Source organism: Prunus persica, chromosome G4 (assembly GCF_000346465.2).
Source record: "Prunus persica cultivar Lovell chromosome G4, Prunus_persica_NCBIv2, whole genome shotgun sequence".
NCBI lineage: Eukaryota > Viridiplantae > Streptophyta > Magnoliopsida > Rosales > Rosaceae > Prunus > Prunus persica.
Window position 1 is genome coordinate 13,971,119 of NC_034012.1, and position 17,564 is coordinate 13,988,682.

At 36.1% G+C, this 17,564-nt stretch overlaps 3 protein-coding genes across 3 annotated transcripts; 2 read left to right on the forward strand and 1 right to left on the reverse strand.

Annotated features, from left to right (window-relative positions):
* On the reverse strand, positions 362 to 2,327 carry LOC109948859. Its single transcript, XM_020562607.1, has 2 exons — positions 1,742 to 2,327; positions 362 to 1,586 (listed from the first exon to the last, which is right to left on the reverse strand). The coding sequence occupies exons 1-2, from the start codon at positions 2,154 to 2,156 to the stop codon at positions 535 to 537; spliced, it is 1,467 nt and encodes a 488-aa protein (XP_020418196.1). The 5' UTR covers positions 2,157 to 2,327; the 3' UTR covers positions 362 to 534.
* On the forward strand, positions 4,955 to 7,236 carry LOC18778754. The gene is made up of 4 exons (XM_007214526.2): positions 4,955 to 5,638; positions 5,972 to 6,427; positions 6,498 to 6,804; positions 7,015 to 7,236. The coding sequence occupies exons 1-4, from the start codon at positions 5,225 to 5,227 to the stop codon at positions 7,149 to 7,151; spliced, it is 1,314 nt and encodes a 437-aa protein (XP_007214588.1). The 5' UTR covers positions 4,955 to 5,224; the 3' UTR covers positions 7,152 to 7,236.
* Positions 7,853 to 10,430, forward strand: LOC18781317. Its single transcript, XM_007211623.1, has 4 exons — positions 7,853 to 8,254; positions 8,332 to 8,787; positions 9,590 to 9,908; positions 10,297 to 10,430. Exons 1-4 carry the CDS (start codon positions 7,853 to 7,855, stop codon positions 10,428 to 10,430), a joined length of 1,311 nt encoding a protein of 436 aa, XP_007211685.1.

The following is a 17,564-nucleotide window of genomic DNA, read 5'->3' on the forward strand; positions in this document are numbered from 1 at the left end:
AACGAAAAGGAAACAAACAAACTGTATAATTTTCATTAACTTCAAAAAAGAATCACAATATCCAAAAATGTGAAAAGAACCCAAAAGCCAAAGCCATAATCAAAGTACTAAAACTTTGTTCAAAACACATTTAAGTAGGTCAGCATTGAAATGTAGTTTCTGCTCATAATCTGCAACAAAATCTGCTCAAAATCTGAAATAAACAGAAATCTGAAATAAACAGAAACTGCAATGCAGTTTCTGCAACAAAATCTGAAATAAACAGAAACTGCATTGCAGTTTCTGCAACAAAATCTGCTCAAAATCTGAAAACAAGCATTGAATGGCAGTCGAAAACGAATATCCACTCATTAAACAATTGTATAATTTTCATTAACTTCAAAAAAGAATCACAATATCCAATTAGACGCTGTGTAGCCAATTACAAGCAACTAAAACTGCAATACAGTTTTTGCAAAAAGTGCAACGCAGAAACTGACTATATATTCGCTAAACCATATCTAAAATAAAAAATTGTCAAATGAGAAGGAGTGTTCATATAATAGCCTTGCAAGTCTTCCTATTGTGCCCAGCAACACTGCACCGACTGCATTTCAATGGCCTTTTAAATTCACCAAAAACTTTGATCCTCTTTGTTGGTGGTCTTCCGGCTGGCCTCTTTGTAATTGGCGGAAGCACAACTCCAGCGGCAGAACCATTGCTGCCCAATCCTTTCCCAATATCTGGAATAGGAAAAATAGGACTCTCATAGGCTTTTCGAAAGAAGTCGGTTTTGTAGTAACACTCCACGTAATCATAAACTGAATCTCTCTTTGCTAGGATTGCAGCCACCGCATGTGTGCAAGGAAAACCGTCAATTTGCCAAAGACGGCAAGAACAAGTCCTTTGCTCGAGATCAACCATAACAGAATAATCAGCAAATACTTCAAAAACAGTGCTATTAGAACGACGAACTGCCCAAGTCCTACCGGCCTCCGCATTTTCACAGAGTCTAGTCTCCATCTCCGGACACAAAACTGTTGTCCACTTCTCCGCTTCAATTCTTCGTTGAGAATTCAATACCATCAATTTCTGTCGAATCCCTTCTATCAAAGGTAGCACCGGCAAATCTCGAAACACACCAACCCAATTATTAAAGGACTCCGCTAAACTGTTTGCCATCTCCCCGTAACGCATTCCTTTGAAAAATGCGTTGGCATAGTGATCTCTAGACAAATCAGATATAAATGTCTTCACTTTCGAACTCCCAACAATCACCAACTCCTCCATTGCTACCTTAAACTCTTCCTCCGTAACAGCATATGCGCATCTACTAAATAAATTGATAACACGGTCTTGGAGCAGTTTCCCATAACCTGACTTCGGGTACTTTGATATCAAATTCTGTTTGAGGTGATAATAACAGTAAGAATGAGGCCATCCGGGAAACACAAACCCCATTGCATTTAACAAACCTTGATTGCGGTCCGAGAAAAAGGTCACCACTCTCCCCATCGGTAGCAATATAGAAGCCAAATGTTGAAGAAACCAAGTCCAATTCTCCTCTGTCTCAGAATCAACAACTCCAAAAGCTAGAGGATAAAACCCTGCAAAACAAAACCAAAAGCACAAGTATAAGCAAAAAAGGGAAACTGCAGTGCAGTTTATGAAAACAAATCTGCTCAAAAAAGGGAAACTGCAATGCAGTTTCTGCTAAAAATTGCAACAAATGAAAATCTGCAATACATTACAGTAACCATACCTTGATTTCCATTCTTTCCCGAAGCACACAGAAGCTGCCCCTTGTACTTGCTCTTCAAAAACGTAGCATCAATGAACAACAAGGGTATGCAATATTGAAATCCAGCAATGCAACCGCCAAAAGACACAAAAAACCGTCGAAAGCGATTAATTCCAGCTTCACAATCAAGAGTGCAGAGAGAACCAGTGTTAGTTTCCTTTACCGCGTCCACATACCACACTAACTCGTTGAAGGACTTCGACTCATCACCGTGAACGTCCAATTTAGCTAACTCTTTGCCAAACCATGCGTGGTAGTATGAAATGTCTATACCATAATAATCTTTGAACTCGTGTATAATCTCAACTGGCTTCAGCTCTGGTTTTGCACGAATTCTGTCCACAATGAGGGAGGACACCACACGAGACCTCATCATCTTACTCTTTGATTCCCGTATCCGACCCGCACATGTATGAACATTATTTAACGTCCGAATTACAAAACTTCCAGTAGCTTCACAACGAGAAGCATAAACACGCCAGCTGCAACCCTCCAATTTCTTATTCGAACAAACAGCAACCACCCGCTTCTTGTCATTGCCGGCATATTCAAATTAAATCCTACTTCAAGAGCGTACTTGCACAATTTCAACCGGAACTCCTCTGCACCACCGTCAAACTTCTGCCCCACATGATGTATGTATGTCTCCCACTCATTCGACAACAAAGGCTTAGCACTTGCTCTCTTCGACCTGCCCAAAAACTCGTTTCTGTCTTCGACAGTACTAGAACACGACGACTCGCCCTTTTCACATGCTATCAACTCCTTATTTACACAAAAATCACCACTATATTCACTGCTCCCGCATAAATCCTTCACTAAAATATCAACAGTCTTCTCATTTGATATCAACAAAAATGTCCTCATCAAGTCCAAATCGCTATCCGTTTCTAGAAAACAACTCGGATAACTGGGCACCGAATACCGTAATGTGAAACAACCCAACTGCAAACCCCTAAACCTCAGACACAATGTCTTCAAAATATCAACCATGGATGACTCTGATGAAACTGAAAACATGATGGTTTCCGACTTATATGTGCACTTGGCAATGACACACACCTCCATTAGCCTTGAAAATGCAAACAAAACAACAAACAAAAACAGAATATCAAAACACGTTTGACTTCATGAGCAGTTATAACATTCCCATAAACCCTAGCAAAAAGCACTCTGAAATTGAATTATGGAACCAGAAACTGCATTGCAGTTTCTGGTTCAAAATTTGCTACAAACAACCAGAAATCAAAATGCAAAGACAGTACTGAATATCAAAACACGTTTGACTTCATGAGCAGTTATAATATTCCCATAAACCCTAGCAAAAAGCACTCTGAAATTGAATTATGGAACCAGAAACTGCATTGCAGTTTCTGGTTCAAAATTTAGTACAAACAACCAGAAATTTTGAATCCAATGATTTTGAATGGTTAATCCCTATAAACGAAGCAAAACCTAAACGAAGAGTAGTTTTGAATCCAACGATTCATCCATTTTTCCAAAAACTGCATTGCATAAAGAACAACAGCAAAAATGTGTAATCCCTAAAATCGAAGACAAATCTGTGTTAGAGGGTCATTTTCTTACTGTTTTTTTCCCAAGAGAGTGAAAATCGCTTCGATAGTCGTCAGTGGTTGTCGTTGTTGGTGGTGGTTTCTGCTCGTCGTTGCTGATCGTCGTCGTTGCTGCTCGTCGTTGCTGCTCGTCGTCGAACGAAATTTGCCTGCCAAACGAACGAAATCTGCTGCCAAACAACTGAGCTCGAAGACGAAACAGAGAAGAACACGAAGCTGCTGCCAAACGAACGAGAACGAAAACGAAACAGAGAAGTCGCGCCTTGTTTAAACATTCAGGGGCAAAAGCGTCATTTACTGTATAGGTTTACAAATGGGCCAACGAATCTGGGCCTTTCTTTGGGCTAATCCAAAATAGTAATTTTTTCCTAGGTATTAAAACTAAAACCAAAATATCCAATATCTTACAAACTAATTAATAAAGTTAATTATGTCTAAAACCTAATTTTTCTTTAAAAATAAAGGCTAGCAGTACGTTTCCTTAATTGTAGGGAATTAGTTGTCATCTAGCTGGCCTCTGGCCATTTGGCATCTGAGAGTTTGTATATACCCTTCTCGTTGTTTATAAGAAAGGCATGAAATGAAAAAAGTTGTTTTCTTCCTTCTATTTCCAATTGCGATTTCCTTACCTTTTCCAAATTAGGTCTTCGGTCCCAACAGTTTGTACGTAGGGTAAATTTAGCTCACGCCATTTTGAAATTCTGGGTTCGTCCTTGAGTTGGCAAAACTACTTTTCAAAGGGTATATCAAGCAAAGAGATGGGTTAACCCTTCACCTTATGTCTAGGAGAGGGTCATGGTTTACTTGATCAACTTTCCAATCTACTGCAGATATATATTTGTAATATTGGTGTACACAATTGGAGTGATGGCTATGGAAAGCTTGTTACTAGAGGTAGTGATTGTCTTACAATTGGAGTGATCGAAGTTTTAAACTTATTTTCTCCGTCAAAGGTCAAGTTTTTCTTGGTTGTCTCAACTCTTTTTCTATGATGCAATATGCATGAATCCGTTTTCTTATTGGTTGAAACATTGATTGGCAGTGGCAGAGCCACTTCTGCGCCTGGAGTGGCATTGACCCTCCCAAATTTTTATCTTTCCTCTATTATATTATATATAACATATAGAATTTGTACTAAACAACTTATAATCTAAGTTAAAATTTCCTCTAAAATAAATTAGCCAAGACTCAATTAGAAATATTTAGCTCTAAACATGTAATCATTGAATACTTAAGTGTTTTATATACTTGTATTTTCTACTTCGACTTCCCAACTTTACAATTCTAACTCCACCCCTATTAACTGGTAAATTCGGTGGATGAGTTGGTGAGTATTTTTGGGTATTTTATGTAGAGCAGTAGGTTTTGGTCAAGCTCAAATGGACATGTACATAAACTGCGAAGAAGTTGAAAGCCAAGTCACGAATCCATGTAAATGAAACCAAATGTTTGTCTCACACGTACCCACCTCACACACCTTCTTATTTGACCAAACCAATCACATTATTTTTTCCCTTCCAATTAAAATGTTTTTATTATTAAAATCAAAGAAAAGGAAGGAAAGGAACAAAGTTTTATTTTTTATATTTTAGGTGCTGAAAGGAACAAAAGTATCGATCTTTCTAGTACATATAAATCAGGCACACGCAAGAAGAAGTCCATATGGTCAGTTTCTACATTCCTCTGCAACACTTCTTCTAGTTTCTATTTTTATAACTTACAGCTTAAATTTAACACAAAACCAACTAACAAAACAACATGCATGAAATAAGTGTTCTGTCAAACCCTCCTTTCATGTCCTGTCCCCTCCTCCTTCCTCAAACTCCCCCAGAAATAAATCCAAAACCCAAAAACAAATCAAACCCAGAGCATGGCAGACGACATCGTGGTCGACGAGGCCTTGTTAAACCGATCCAAGAACAAGTTCAAACGCTGCGTTTCGCACACACAAGATGAGCTGAAGAGCTTTAGGTCATATCTGCGATGGATGTGCGTGGACCAATCGAATGCACGGAGTGCATGCCTCTCTTGGTTCGTGTTCTTTTTGTTTGGGATTTTTGTGCCAGCCATGTCCCATTTCGTGTTCGGCTGCGGCACTTGTGACAGCAAGCACAAGAGGCCCTACGACAGTGTCGTGCAGTTGTCGCTGAGCAGCGTTGCGAGCTTGTCGTTTGTTTGCTTGTCAAGGTTTGTGAAGAAGTTTGGGCTGCGGAGGTTCTTGTTTCTTGATAAGCTTTATGATGAGAGCGAGACGGTGAGGAGGGGATACACAGCTCAGCTTGATGTGAGTTTTCTCTAGCTCCATCTTCTTCTGACATTATAATTCATACAGTTGATCGTCTAAATTATTCCTGATTAATTTAACTTATGAGAAATGAAATTCGAACTTAGATACAAAATAGCAGACTCTCTACATTAATAATTAGGTTTTGATCATTAGGAAGTCATGGTTATGATGTTTTTGAATTATATGTTCGCCAATTAAGTCGTGTACATATAGATTTTCAATTTCCAGAAAAAGTAGAGTAACTTGGTTTAAGCTTTAGTGATTATAAAATAGATTTTCAATTTCATTTGTGTGACTCATATACATCTAGACATGGTAATTTTCTTGTAGAGATCATTGAAGCTTCTAAGCATCTTTGTTATACCATGCTTTGTTGCCGATAGTGCATATAAGATATGGTGGTACGCATCCGAAGCCAGGCAAATCCCTTTCGTGGGTAACGTTTACGCGAGTGCTGCAGTAGCATGTATAATGGAGTTGTGCTCGTGGCTCTATCGTACAACCGTGATCTTCCTCGTGTGCGTTCTATTCCGTCTGATCTGCTACCTCCAAATTCTACGGCTACAAGACTTCGCCACAATGTTTGAAGTTGACTCTGATGTTGGGTCAGTGTTGTCTGAGCACCTTAGGATCAGGAGGCAGCTCACCATCATAAGCCACAGGTGCCGTGCCTTCATATTATGGTCCCTCATTTTGGTCACAGTCAGCCAATTTGCTTTGCTGCTCATCACAACCAAGTCCAGTACCATGGTCAATCTTGATGTTTACAGAGCTGGTGAACTTGTGGTAAGTCAATTAAAACTATTTTTGATCACATTTAATTGATCACGACACTGATCATCTGTTTTTGTTACAGCTATGCTCCATAACTTTGGTGACTGGGCTGTTCATCCTACTACGCAGTGCAACCAAAATCACTCACAAGGCGCAAGCAGTGACATGTCTTGCTGCCAAGTGGCATGTTTGCGCAACGTTGGACTCTTTTGATGCAGCAACGGCTCAGAATGGCAGTGGGCGATCGTTGCCTGTGGCGGTGGGCAGCGAAGAGCATGGAGAATCAGACAATGAAGAGGTCGATGTTGAAGAAGATGAATTGGACAACACCAAGTTGATCCCATCATATGCTTATAGTACCATCTCTTTCCAAAAGAGACATGCTCTTGGTAAGCCAACGTTCAACACCATCTCTTTTATTTTATTTTATTTTTCACTAAAACAATAGCTCTTTTTATGATTAATTTTCAACATAAGGAAGAGGAGTAAAAAGAAAATACTAAATGATATTTTATATTTCATTAAAGGCTTTATTTATTATTGGAGATGTTTTTGGTGAAGAGGTTGAGGTGATGAATATCTAATATTTCTTGTTGCAGTTAAATATTTCGAGAATAATAGAGCCGGTATTACCATATTCGGATTTACATTGGATAGGACTACACTCCACACCATCTTTATGCTTGAGCTCTCTCTAGTTCTCTGGTTGTTGGGGAAGACAGTGGGGATTTCATAACTAAATAATCCTACATTATATTTAGGATTGTTCTTTTCTTTTTTTAGTCCTTTTTTCTTGACATTCCATATTTAGAGGGCTTGGATGCTTTCATTTCTCTGTAATTGAATATGGTTATCAATCAATTTTCAACTTTTTCGCAAAAATAAAATAAAATAATATATATATATATATTAATTGTATACGTGAATGTAAAAATATCTCATATATATGGTTCATATGTACAACTAGTATATGAGAACAAACAACTCTTTGAAACTTACGTGTTTCTTTATTGAAAGAAAGGGTATAGAGATATCATAAACTCTACGTCGTTCCGTCACTCAATATGGTGAGGTTGAACTTATAAACGTGATCGCTCAACCCTATGCATACAAGAATCATTAATCTCTTGGACAGTCATAAGGTAATGACATTGGATGTTGTGATCCAAAATTTTAAGATTTGTTTTGGTGTCTATTGGATTACTCAACACTTTTTGAGTCAGATTCAAAATTTCCAAATTCCTGACCATAAATATTTTTGCAATATATACTTCATGTTGTCAATACACTATAAGTCACAAAACACAAGCTGTTGCAAGTTTCCACATTTCTCTACAAACACTTTCTATTTATAACACGAAACTCCCAAACCAAACATGTTCTTCTCAAACAAGAACACAAATTCAACCCCAAACCCAAAATCAACCAAAACCCGCCATGAGAAACGATGGCAGGGAGGCCCTGTTAAACCGAAACAAGTTAGGACGCTGCGTTTCTCACAAACAAGACGAGCTAAAGAGCTTTAGATCCTACATATGGTGGATGTGCGTGGACCAATCTAATGCATGGAAAGCATGTATTTCATGGAGCATTTTCATTTTGTTTGGGATCGTTGTTCCAGCCATATCCCATTTTGTGTTCGCCTGTGCCATTTGCGATGGAAAGCACAAGAGGCCTTACGATTGTGTGGTGCAATTGTCCTTGAGCAGCGTCGCGACGGTGTCCTTTTTGTGCCTCTCGTGGTTCGTCCGGAAGTTTGGGCTCCGGAGGTTCTTGTTTTTTGATAAGCTTTATAATGAGAGCGAGACGGTGAGGAGGGAATACACAGAACAGCTCAATGTGAGTTTAATCCAATTCCTCCATCCCTCTAAATAATAAATATTTTGGTTTTGGTTTTAATTTTTTTTCCTGTGTAGAGATCATTGAAGCTTCTCTGCATCTTTGTCATGCCATGCTTTGCTGCGGAGAGTGCATATAAGATATGGTGGTACGCATCCGAAGCCACACAGATCCCTTTTCTAGGTAATGTTTACATGAGTGCTGCAATAGCATGCTCACTGGAGCTGTGCTCCTGGCTCTATCGTACGACCGTGTTTTTCCTCGTTTGCGTCCTGTTCCGTCTCATCTGCTACCTCCAGATCCTGCGGCTACAAGACTTTGCCACCGTGTTCCAAGTGGAATCTGATGTGGGGTCAGTGTTGTCTGAGCACCTTAGGATCAGGAGGCACCTCACCATCATAAGCCACAGATACCGTGGGTTCATATTGTGGTCGCTGATTCTGGTCACGGGGAGCCAATTTGCTTTGCTGCTCATCACAACCAGGTCCGGTGCCACTGCTAATCTTGATGTCTACAGATCTGGTGAACTTGCGGTATGCCTTCTTTTGCATTCTGTCACGGGTTACATTTAAGGCTGGAATCATAAATTTTTTAATGGGTGGCTAGCTAAAGTTATTAGCTTAAAATCTAATTATAATTTATTTTTTAACTAACAGCTTCTATAATTTTTCTAGAAATAAAAATAAAAATTAAATCATATAAATCATGCTATTTCTAAACACAAGAAAAAAAAAAAGGAATTAGAGCCATATTATTCACGAAGGGGTGAATTTTATTTAGAAAAATGCTTCACTTTTGGAGATACGTTAATGGAAAAGGATTAAAATTTATGTTTGGGATAAACTTTGACACCAAATACAAATGTGAAAGACCTTTGACTATGCCTATTGTTGTGGTAAGATATGCAATTGTATTTTTATTTACTTTTCGTTTAAAATATTAAGCTCTATATGTTTAATTATGTTTTTCCCGAAAACCTTCCTTAGGCTACAGCCTACGACAACCCTTGGGTTGGTTCCGCCCCGGTTACATTACTTGTTCAAAGTTGTTGGATTGAACTTTAACCCAAAACACTTTTTTGTTGTTATTATATTTAAGGAAAGAAATCCCACTAAAATTCGATTATGGGTGTGATTTTTGTGTGTGTGTGTGTGTGTGTGTGTGGGGGGGGGGGGGGTTGGGTGGGTTTGGTGGTGGTGGTGGTGTGTGTGTGTGGGGGGTGCAATATATAGTTGAGCTATATTTAGACATCAACAGTTTTTTTGGCAAAAAAAAACCTCATCATATTCAGTAAGATTTATAATCTCAATAATGATGTTTCATCTTTTGGTACAGTTATGCTCCATAACTTTAGTCACAGGGGTCCTCATCTTACTGCGTAGTGCAACTAAAATCACACACAAGGCCCAAGCAGTCACATGTCTCGCTACCAAGTGGCATGTTTGCGCAACTCTAGACTCGTTTGATGCAAACGAAGGAGATTCTCCAACGACTAATCCGATCGCCGCCAATGGGAGAGTGTTTCCGGTTGCCAGTAGTAGCGGAGATTCAGACAGCGATCTGGCAAGTGATGATCAAGATGAATTGGAAAATGCTAAGTTGGACCTATCATATTCATATAGTACTATCTCCTATCAAAAAAGACAAGCTCTAGGTAACTCAACCTAATTTTAGTTAGCACATATATATATCATCACCAACTCTTACCATTCATGATACATTTTTTACTAGTAGTTCTATAGTCAGTCGCTCACAAGTGAAAAATTCCTAATCATGACTATTGATGATGTGTTGCAATTCTTGACAATTGATTTGCACCAAAATACATTAATGGACATTCGTGAGTGACTGACTTTAACATCATCCTCGATATAACGTAATCAACAATAGAGTCACTATTAGCTCTTATAACTAGCCCAAGTGATAAAAGTAATAACAGTCTTACTATATAATTACAACAACATATTGTATTTTGCACATTGGTATTTGTATCACTTAATTTGATGATATTATTATTAAATATTGGTTGTTGCAACTTGCAGTGACGTATCTTGAGAATAATAGAGCTGGTATTACAATATACGGATTTACATTCGACAGGACTACACTCCACACTATCTTTATGCTGGAGCTATCACTCATTCTTTGGTTGCTGGGAAAAACAGTTGGCATTTAAGTTCATACACTAAGATACATTGAGAGAGATAGTTATATAATTTTTAAAGTTGCATTTAGGAGATGTATAATTGATGATCACAATTTTCCATTACTTGTCAGTGTATGGATTTCCCCCCTTACTTATAGTGATTTTGTAAATTTTTGTAATTAAGCTGGGCATTTTGATTGATTAGTTTGGTTTGATTCAATTATATATACATTAAAAAAATTGGCAAAAATAGATTCCAAACTTGAATCAACTCGCAACACTCAATTTGAAATATTCTAAATCACTAATATTTATAATATTTCGAATCAAGTATTTCAAGCTTAATATTGAAAATGCTTTGGAGAAGTCAATAGCTTGAAGATACTCTCTAGTTATAGATATTTATCGCTAATCATGTTTAAATAATTAATACATTTATTAATTCAACTCTAAATACCGTTATTGTACAGCCAATGCAGTTGCAATGATTTATATACTTCAGTTATATATATATATATATATATATATATATACATTCCTTCTTAACTAATATGTGATAGGCAGTGAATCATAAACATTATTCATAATTGTAGCCCATGTATAGTTTATGTTTTATATAAATTGGATAGTTTGTGATATTGACAGTGAATCGCCCCACTACTTAAAAAATGAAATACACGACGGTAATCCACCGTCGTCGTGATGCTTTGAAAATCATCGTTAAATCGACCGTCATCTTTTGGTGTATCAAACTATGATGGCTTTTCACATTCGTTGTATATTTGTTGTGATGATCTTTCTTTTCTCTTTTTTATGGTCTCAACTCAAATGCCAATATTCTATTGCGTGCTTTGGTATCACAGAATTTTTCTTGTTTTGGTAGCTCACTTTTTTTTTTTTTTGTTACCCACTGATAAAAGTGAGACAAAATGCTCTCCTTCACAAACAAAAAATTTCAAAGTCGAGAATACCTCATTGAAGCTGCTCGTAAGATTGCATTTGTGCAAGGGTATATGAAATTGGTACTTAAGTGAAGGGGGTAAATCAAAACCCCAATGGACAGATCTAAGACAACAATGATTAATTGTTCCTAGTAACAATATGATTGGTCAATTACTAGTCATAGACCTATAAACAAACAAGTTCAGCACAGATTCATCACAAATCAAATATAAGAACCTGCAAGCCTAAAAGGTAACTACATAACAACCTTGGCACTCAGAAGAATTCATCAATCTTGGCATCCCTTGTACTAGCAACAACTAGAGTGAAAGATGTGTCAACATTCATCAACATTTCAGAGATAATATATATAGTATGGCTAGTCATAAAATCAAGAACAGCACACCATAAATATTCACCCAGAAACCCAAATTGGGAAAAACTGGGCGTCATCACTCCAACCAGGCAAGTCAAGAAGATTCTTACAGAAAAGTAAGCACAAGCTCAAACAATCCTAAGTCTATTTAGAAAATGAGCACTACCTCCATGTGCAACCTTCTTCTCCAAACTTAGTTGAGGTAGTAGCTTGTCCTTTGTGGAAATGGCAGCTAGTCTATCAGCTTCTTCACCCCGTGGCACCGCAACTCAACTCCGGATTGTCACCAATGAATGAAATATAAATTTTGAGATGAAAGGATCAATTCCTTCAAGAAACCATACTCTTAAAGAAATCAACCAAGAATATGATCTAGACTAAAGAAGTTGACTAGTCATAATAACCCAGATGTAGACTCAAGAAGATAACTAGTCATAACTGAACTCATATGCATATTTTAAAAACACATCATATTTCAAAGTCTAAATTTCAAAATCTCATAATGAAAACTCAAACCTCATCAAATAGAGAATGCAAAGTAAAAGTTTTACTCTAAAAAATTCTCAATGAATGAAGTAGATTTCAAACACATAAACAGATTTCAAAAATGATTTGAAAACCTCATTTCAAAAGCCATGAACACTCTCAAACAAACCAAAGAGAAAATCAAGTTTTCCAAAATGGTGCAAATGAAAGAGATGATAGATTAAAACTTTGATGTGCAAATCCATAGTCAGATTTTCTCAAAAAGAAGTAGCTTTCAAAATGAAATCTTGATATCCCATTTCTATGCCATAAACACTCTCAAACAAACAAAAGAGAAAACTAAGTTTTCCAAAATTGTGAAAATGAAAGTGATAAGAAATGAAAACTTTGTATCACTAAACAAAAGTTTGAGAAATGAAATTTCAATGAAAGCCCAAAAGGAATTCAAGAACCCATGCACTCTTCTCCCAAAAACCAAAACCTAATTTATGCACCATCTCTCTCTCTCTCTCTCTCTCTCTCTCTCTCTCTCTCTCTCTCTCTCTAAAAAGCCATTTGAAAAATATAATAAGAGAGTTGATGAGTCTAGACCAGCCCCAGCCATTTTGGTAGGTCAAAAGGACACTTGGCATCCACTAATTGGATTATAATAAGCAAAATCACGTGCCTTGGTTAAAAATCTTGTGCTGGAAATATTGGCCTATATGACTAGTCATCTCGACAAAGTATATGGATGGAAATGCTGATTTGGCCTATATGACTAGTCATCTCAACAAAATATATGGATACAAATGTTGATTTTCCTAATGATGCCCATTATAAATGAATGCACAAATTACCTTAGTTTTGTAGTCTCTTAACCAAACATTGATTCCAATTTTCTCAACCTCAAACCGTGAAATCAGGTGGGAGGCTTGAGTCATACATGGTAGCGGCGGGCATCAGAATCGAAGAATCGATCAATTGAACCAAACATGACTGGAAAAAACTAAAAGAAAATCGTTTGACCAAAAAGTCAAACCCAATTCAAAAAATCAAACAGAACCGGTTCTAACCAGTTTCGGTTTCAATTCTATACCCCAACGAACCGAACCGGGCCAAACCAAACTGGCCAAATTAAAAAATATATAATTTTAATATTTATTTATATCCAATGCTATATTTTTAATCTCATAACTAATATTTACCCAAGTTCAATTTCAAAACATCTTTATTTTCTAGCCTCAATATTTCTTTTTGTATGAAATTGGATAATTTGTTAATTTTCAAGCTAAAAAAAAATTCAGTTGAAATTTGTATAAAAATAATAATTTGAAATAATAATAATAATAATCCTGTTCAAAACTGAACTATTTCAACTCGAACGGGACAGTTTTATAATTTTTGTGTTAAAACCAAACCAAATTGAACAAGATAAATAGTATCGAATTCGGTTTGAATTTGAGGCAAAAACTGACCCAAACTGAATCGTGCCTACCCCTACTACATGGTGAAGGTGGGTTAAAACAAGTTTGAACTGAAAGGTACAAAAATAACCCTCAATTTGATGGATTAACAGACATAACTAATGGTAGGAGGGGATCGACACAAATTGAAACTTCTAGGAGTGTTAGAACCAAATTGGAAGTTCAAAGGGCAAATTGGAACATGACCTATAGTGGGCATTGCTCAATTTTTCCCCAAATAATATAAATAAATTACAAAACTATCACCTTTCCAACAAACCCTTGCATTATGAGACTGTTGTTTCATTATTTATGTTTAAGTTTTGATTTGGATTATTATTATTATTATTATTTTGGTAGAGTTATGGATGGATTTAGAGTTGCTAAGTGCACCAATGAAGCTGTCCCCTATGCCTCTCTTTTTCTTTACCTGTTTGGTGGTTTTGAAATTAAAAGGGAACTAGAGCCACTGTTTATATATTCAAGATGCTAAAGCTTATGTCAGCGGGCAAGATGGATCATGAGTTCTATATATGTAAGTAAATTAATTAGATAATGTGTCACATCAGACACGGACTCATGATTTAAAAATGACTATGGCTAATTTTTAGGCCAATTTTTCCAACCGAAATTTTTTTTATTGAAATTTTGACAAGTATACTTTATTTTTATGACATTTTCCAAAAGGTACATAACAAGCATATCAACCAATAAATTATAGATACTAATAACTTAACAATAACACAACTTCTATTAAAAACAAAGAACTTAATAGATAGTAGCACCCCATTGATCTCTAGATTACATATCAGTTTTAAAAAAACCTCTAATAATTGTTATTTTTATTTATAAACAAAAACCTCTAATTTTTAAATCTATGAATTAAAATTTAGAAACAATCACAATAAAAATAAGAGTACAGTAAGAAGAGAGAGGAGAAAGAAAACGAAAAAAGAGAAAAGAAGAAAGTTGGACTGGAGAGTCACGGGCCTGTAAGAGCAATTCTAGCGCTAGGGCCTTGCCCTGGCAACAGCCCCCCTAAGCCTGATTTCAGACTCCAGCGCAACAAACCTAGCCCGGGCAAGCCCACATGCAAAACTGAACTGGGCTGTTGCCCGAAGGCTGCTAACGTCAGCGCTGACCCATCAGCCCATATGGCCCAATGGCTACAAGCCACGTGGCTTCTCTTGGAGCCTCCGATCAAAAAATCTTGCCCAATCCAACGGCTGTCCAATTTTTGGCTAAAAAAATATAAAAAAATTCTGGAATTTTTTTCTATAAATACCTACCAACATTATTCACTTTCCACACCAAATCTTTATACAAATTCATATCCTTCCAATATTTATCACTTTCCACACCAAATTTCCTACTACAAAATTTCATTTGTGCAAAAATACAAATGGTCTCTTCCATCGAAGCCAGAGGGTCGTGGACAAACGTTCGAAGAGGTCAAAAATTTTGGCAACGAGGTAAAAAAAAATATAATTGCCATTTTATTTAATTTAATGTCATTTTTTTAATATATATTTCTTGCATTTCTAATTTCATTTTTTAAAATAGATTATTCAAGGAAAAACAAAAAAGCGGAAAACCATTACACATGGCTCCTCAAGTGAACAATACCCACAGTCAGTTCCAGGGGTGCGTTCCGTGTAAAAAATAATGGCATTATTACGTCCTCCGAAGGAAAATACTCCCCCACGTCGTGATCCGGTGGAATCGCCTCAGCCCATAATTAAGTCGTCCTTGTACTCAATTGTGTCGGGCTATAAGAATCGAGAGTATTTCATTTGTATGATGAGTGAGTAGGTATTTCAATTGTATTATGAGTGAGATGTGAATTTTATAATAAATATGGACAGGTGGCAACCAAAAATCTTATCCGAAAATTTAATCCGAAAATGTTATCTGAATTTTTAGGTGAGAATTTTATAATAAATATTAACATGTGGTAACTGAAAATCTTATCCCAAAAGCTTATCAAAATTAATGGTTTAAGTATAAAAAAATAGAAAATAAATTAAAGTAAATAGTGTTTACTTTTGCCCTTTAGGGTGGAATCAAAAAAGGTAAAGCGGTCACTATTCACATGAATAGTGACAAACTTTTTCTTACCTTTGCCTTGCCTTTACTCTTTGGGGTGAAGGTGCTCTAAAGGGGGAGGAAGGGAATCTTATTTCTTGGGTAATAAAACTGGAATGAGTAAGTAATAATGAGCTGAGCAACTTTTTTTGTTCTTTAGAAGTGCTGGGCTAGGCTACCTAGTTGTAAGAAAATATTTTAACACTTGAGTCGTGCTTCAGCTCTACCTACTCAGGGCTAGGCCCGTGCCTATGTCACTTTCATTTTGCATATAGCAATATTTTGTCACATCAGATCATTCAAATGACTTTTGTTGTCTATTTCAAGTCAACTCCCAATCTATTAGGTTTAATTTTGCAGATGAACATGTAACCACTCGATATGTGTTCACATATCGATTATGAATGCAAAATAGGAAGCATCATGAGAAGTATTTGTCTACTTTGGTTATTTTTTAATTTTTTCTATATTTGGATATGAGTAGGATTGAATGAGCTTGAATTGGTTTGGCTGCGGTTTCAGATTTGTTTAGAATCAAGAGAATCCAATCAGACCATTACTTTTAGTTTTTCATTTTACATGTGTCGCATAATGTAGAAAATGAGACTTATAAATGTAGCTCGTATTAGGGTCGTTTATATCCAATCAAATTTCAATTCAATTTTGATCATATGATGTGAAGAACTGGATATTACATCGCTAAATATAGTAAAATTACTATAATATCAAATATTATAGGGATTTGATTTTCCCACATCCCTTTTATCCACTTACACTCCCTTTTACTTTTTAATACTTTTTAATCAATTTTGTTCTTTTTATTTCATAATCTACCCTTACCCTACATTAAAGTTCTGATAGCTGAAATTAAAATAAGTTAACAGAAAATTCCTAATCATGACTATTGATGTGTTACAATTTTTGACAATTGATTTGCGCCACAATACATTAATGGTCATTCGTTAGTGACTAACCTTAACATCAACCTTGATATAACGTAATCAGTAATGGAGTTACTGTTAGCTCCTATAACTAGCCCAAGTGATAAAAGTAAAGTAATAACAAAGTCTTACTATATAATCACAACAACATATTATATTTTGCACCATCTTTATGCTTTAGCTGTCACTCATTCTTTGGTTGCTATAAAAAACAGTTGGAATTTAATTTCATAATCCCACATGAATTGTAGGATTGTTTTTTTGGGTCCTTACTTTATTAATGTTCATACTAAGATACATTCTGTGTGTAGAGAGAGAGAGAGAGAGAGTTTTGGAGGTTGTACATTTAGGAGATATATATAATTGATCCCAATTTTACTTTGCAGTTTATGGATTTTTCCCCTACTTATAGTAATTCTGTAAATTTTTGTAATTAAATTGGGCACTTTGATTGGTTTGGTTTGATTCAATTTTATATACATTAAAAAACACTTGGTAAAAATAGGTTCCAAACTTGAATCGATTCGTAACACTTGATTTGAAATATTCTAAATCACTAATATTTATAATATTTCAAATCAAGTATTTCAAGTTTAAGATTGAAAATGCTTCAGAAAAGTCGGCGCCTTGAAGATACTTCGTGATTATAGATATTTGTCACTAATTAACATCCATTAAATCAACTCTAATTTCTCATCTTCATTAAAAAAAGAAAAGAAAAAAGAATTACATTTATAGTACAACCGATGCAGTTGCTAATTAACAAACACGCCCAAATTTAATACTATAATTGTCCTGCTGTGGTAGTTAACCACATTCTGTTTGATCATCTTAATAATGGTACCTATACCTGTGACTGTCGAATGCAGTGACCTCAAAAACGTTTTCT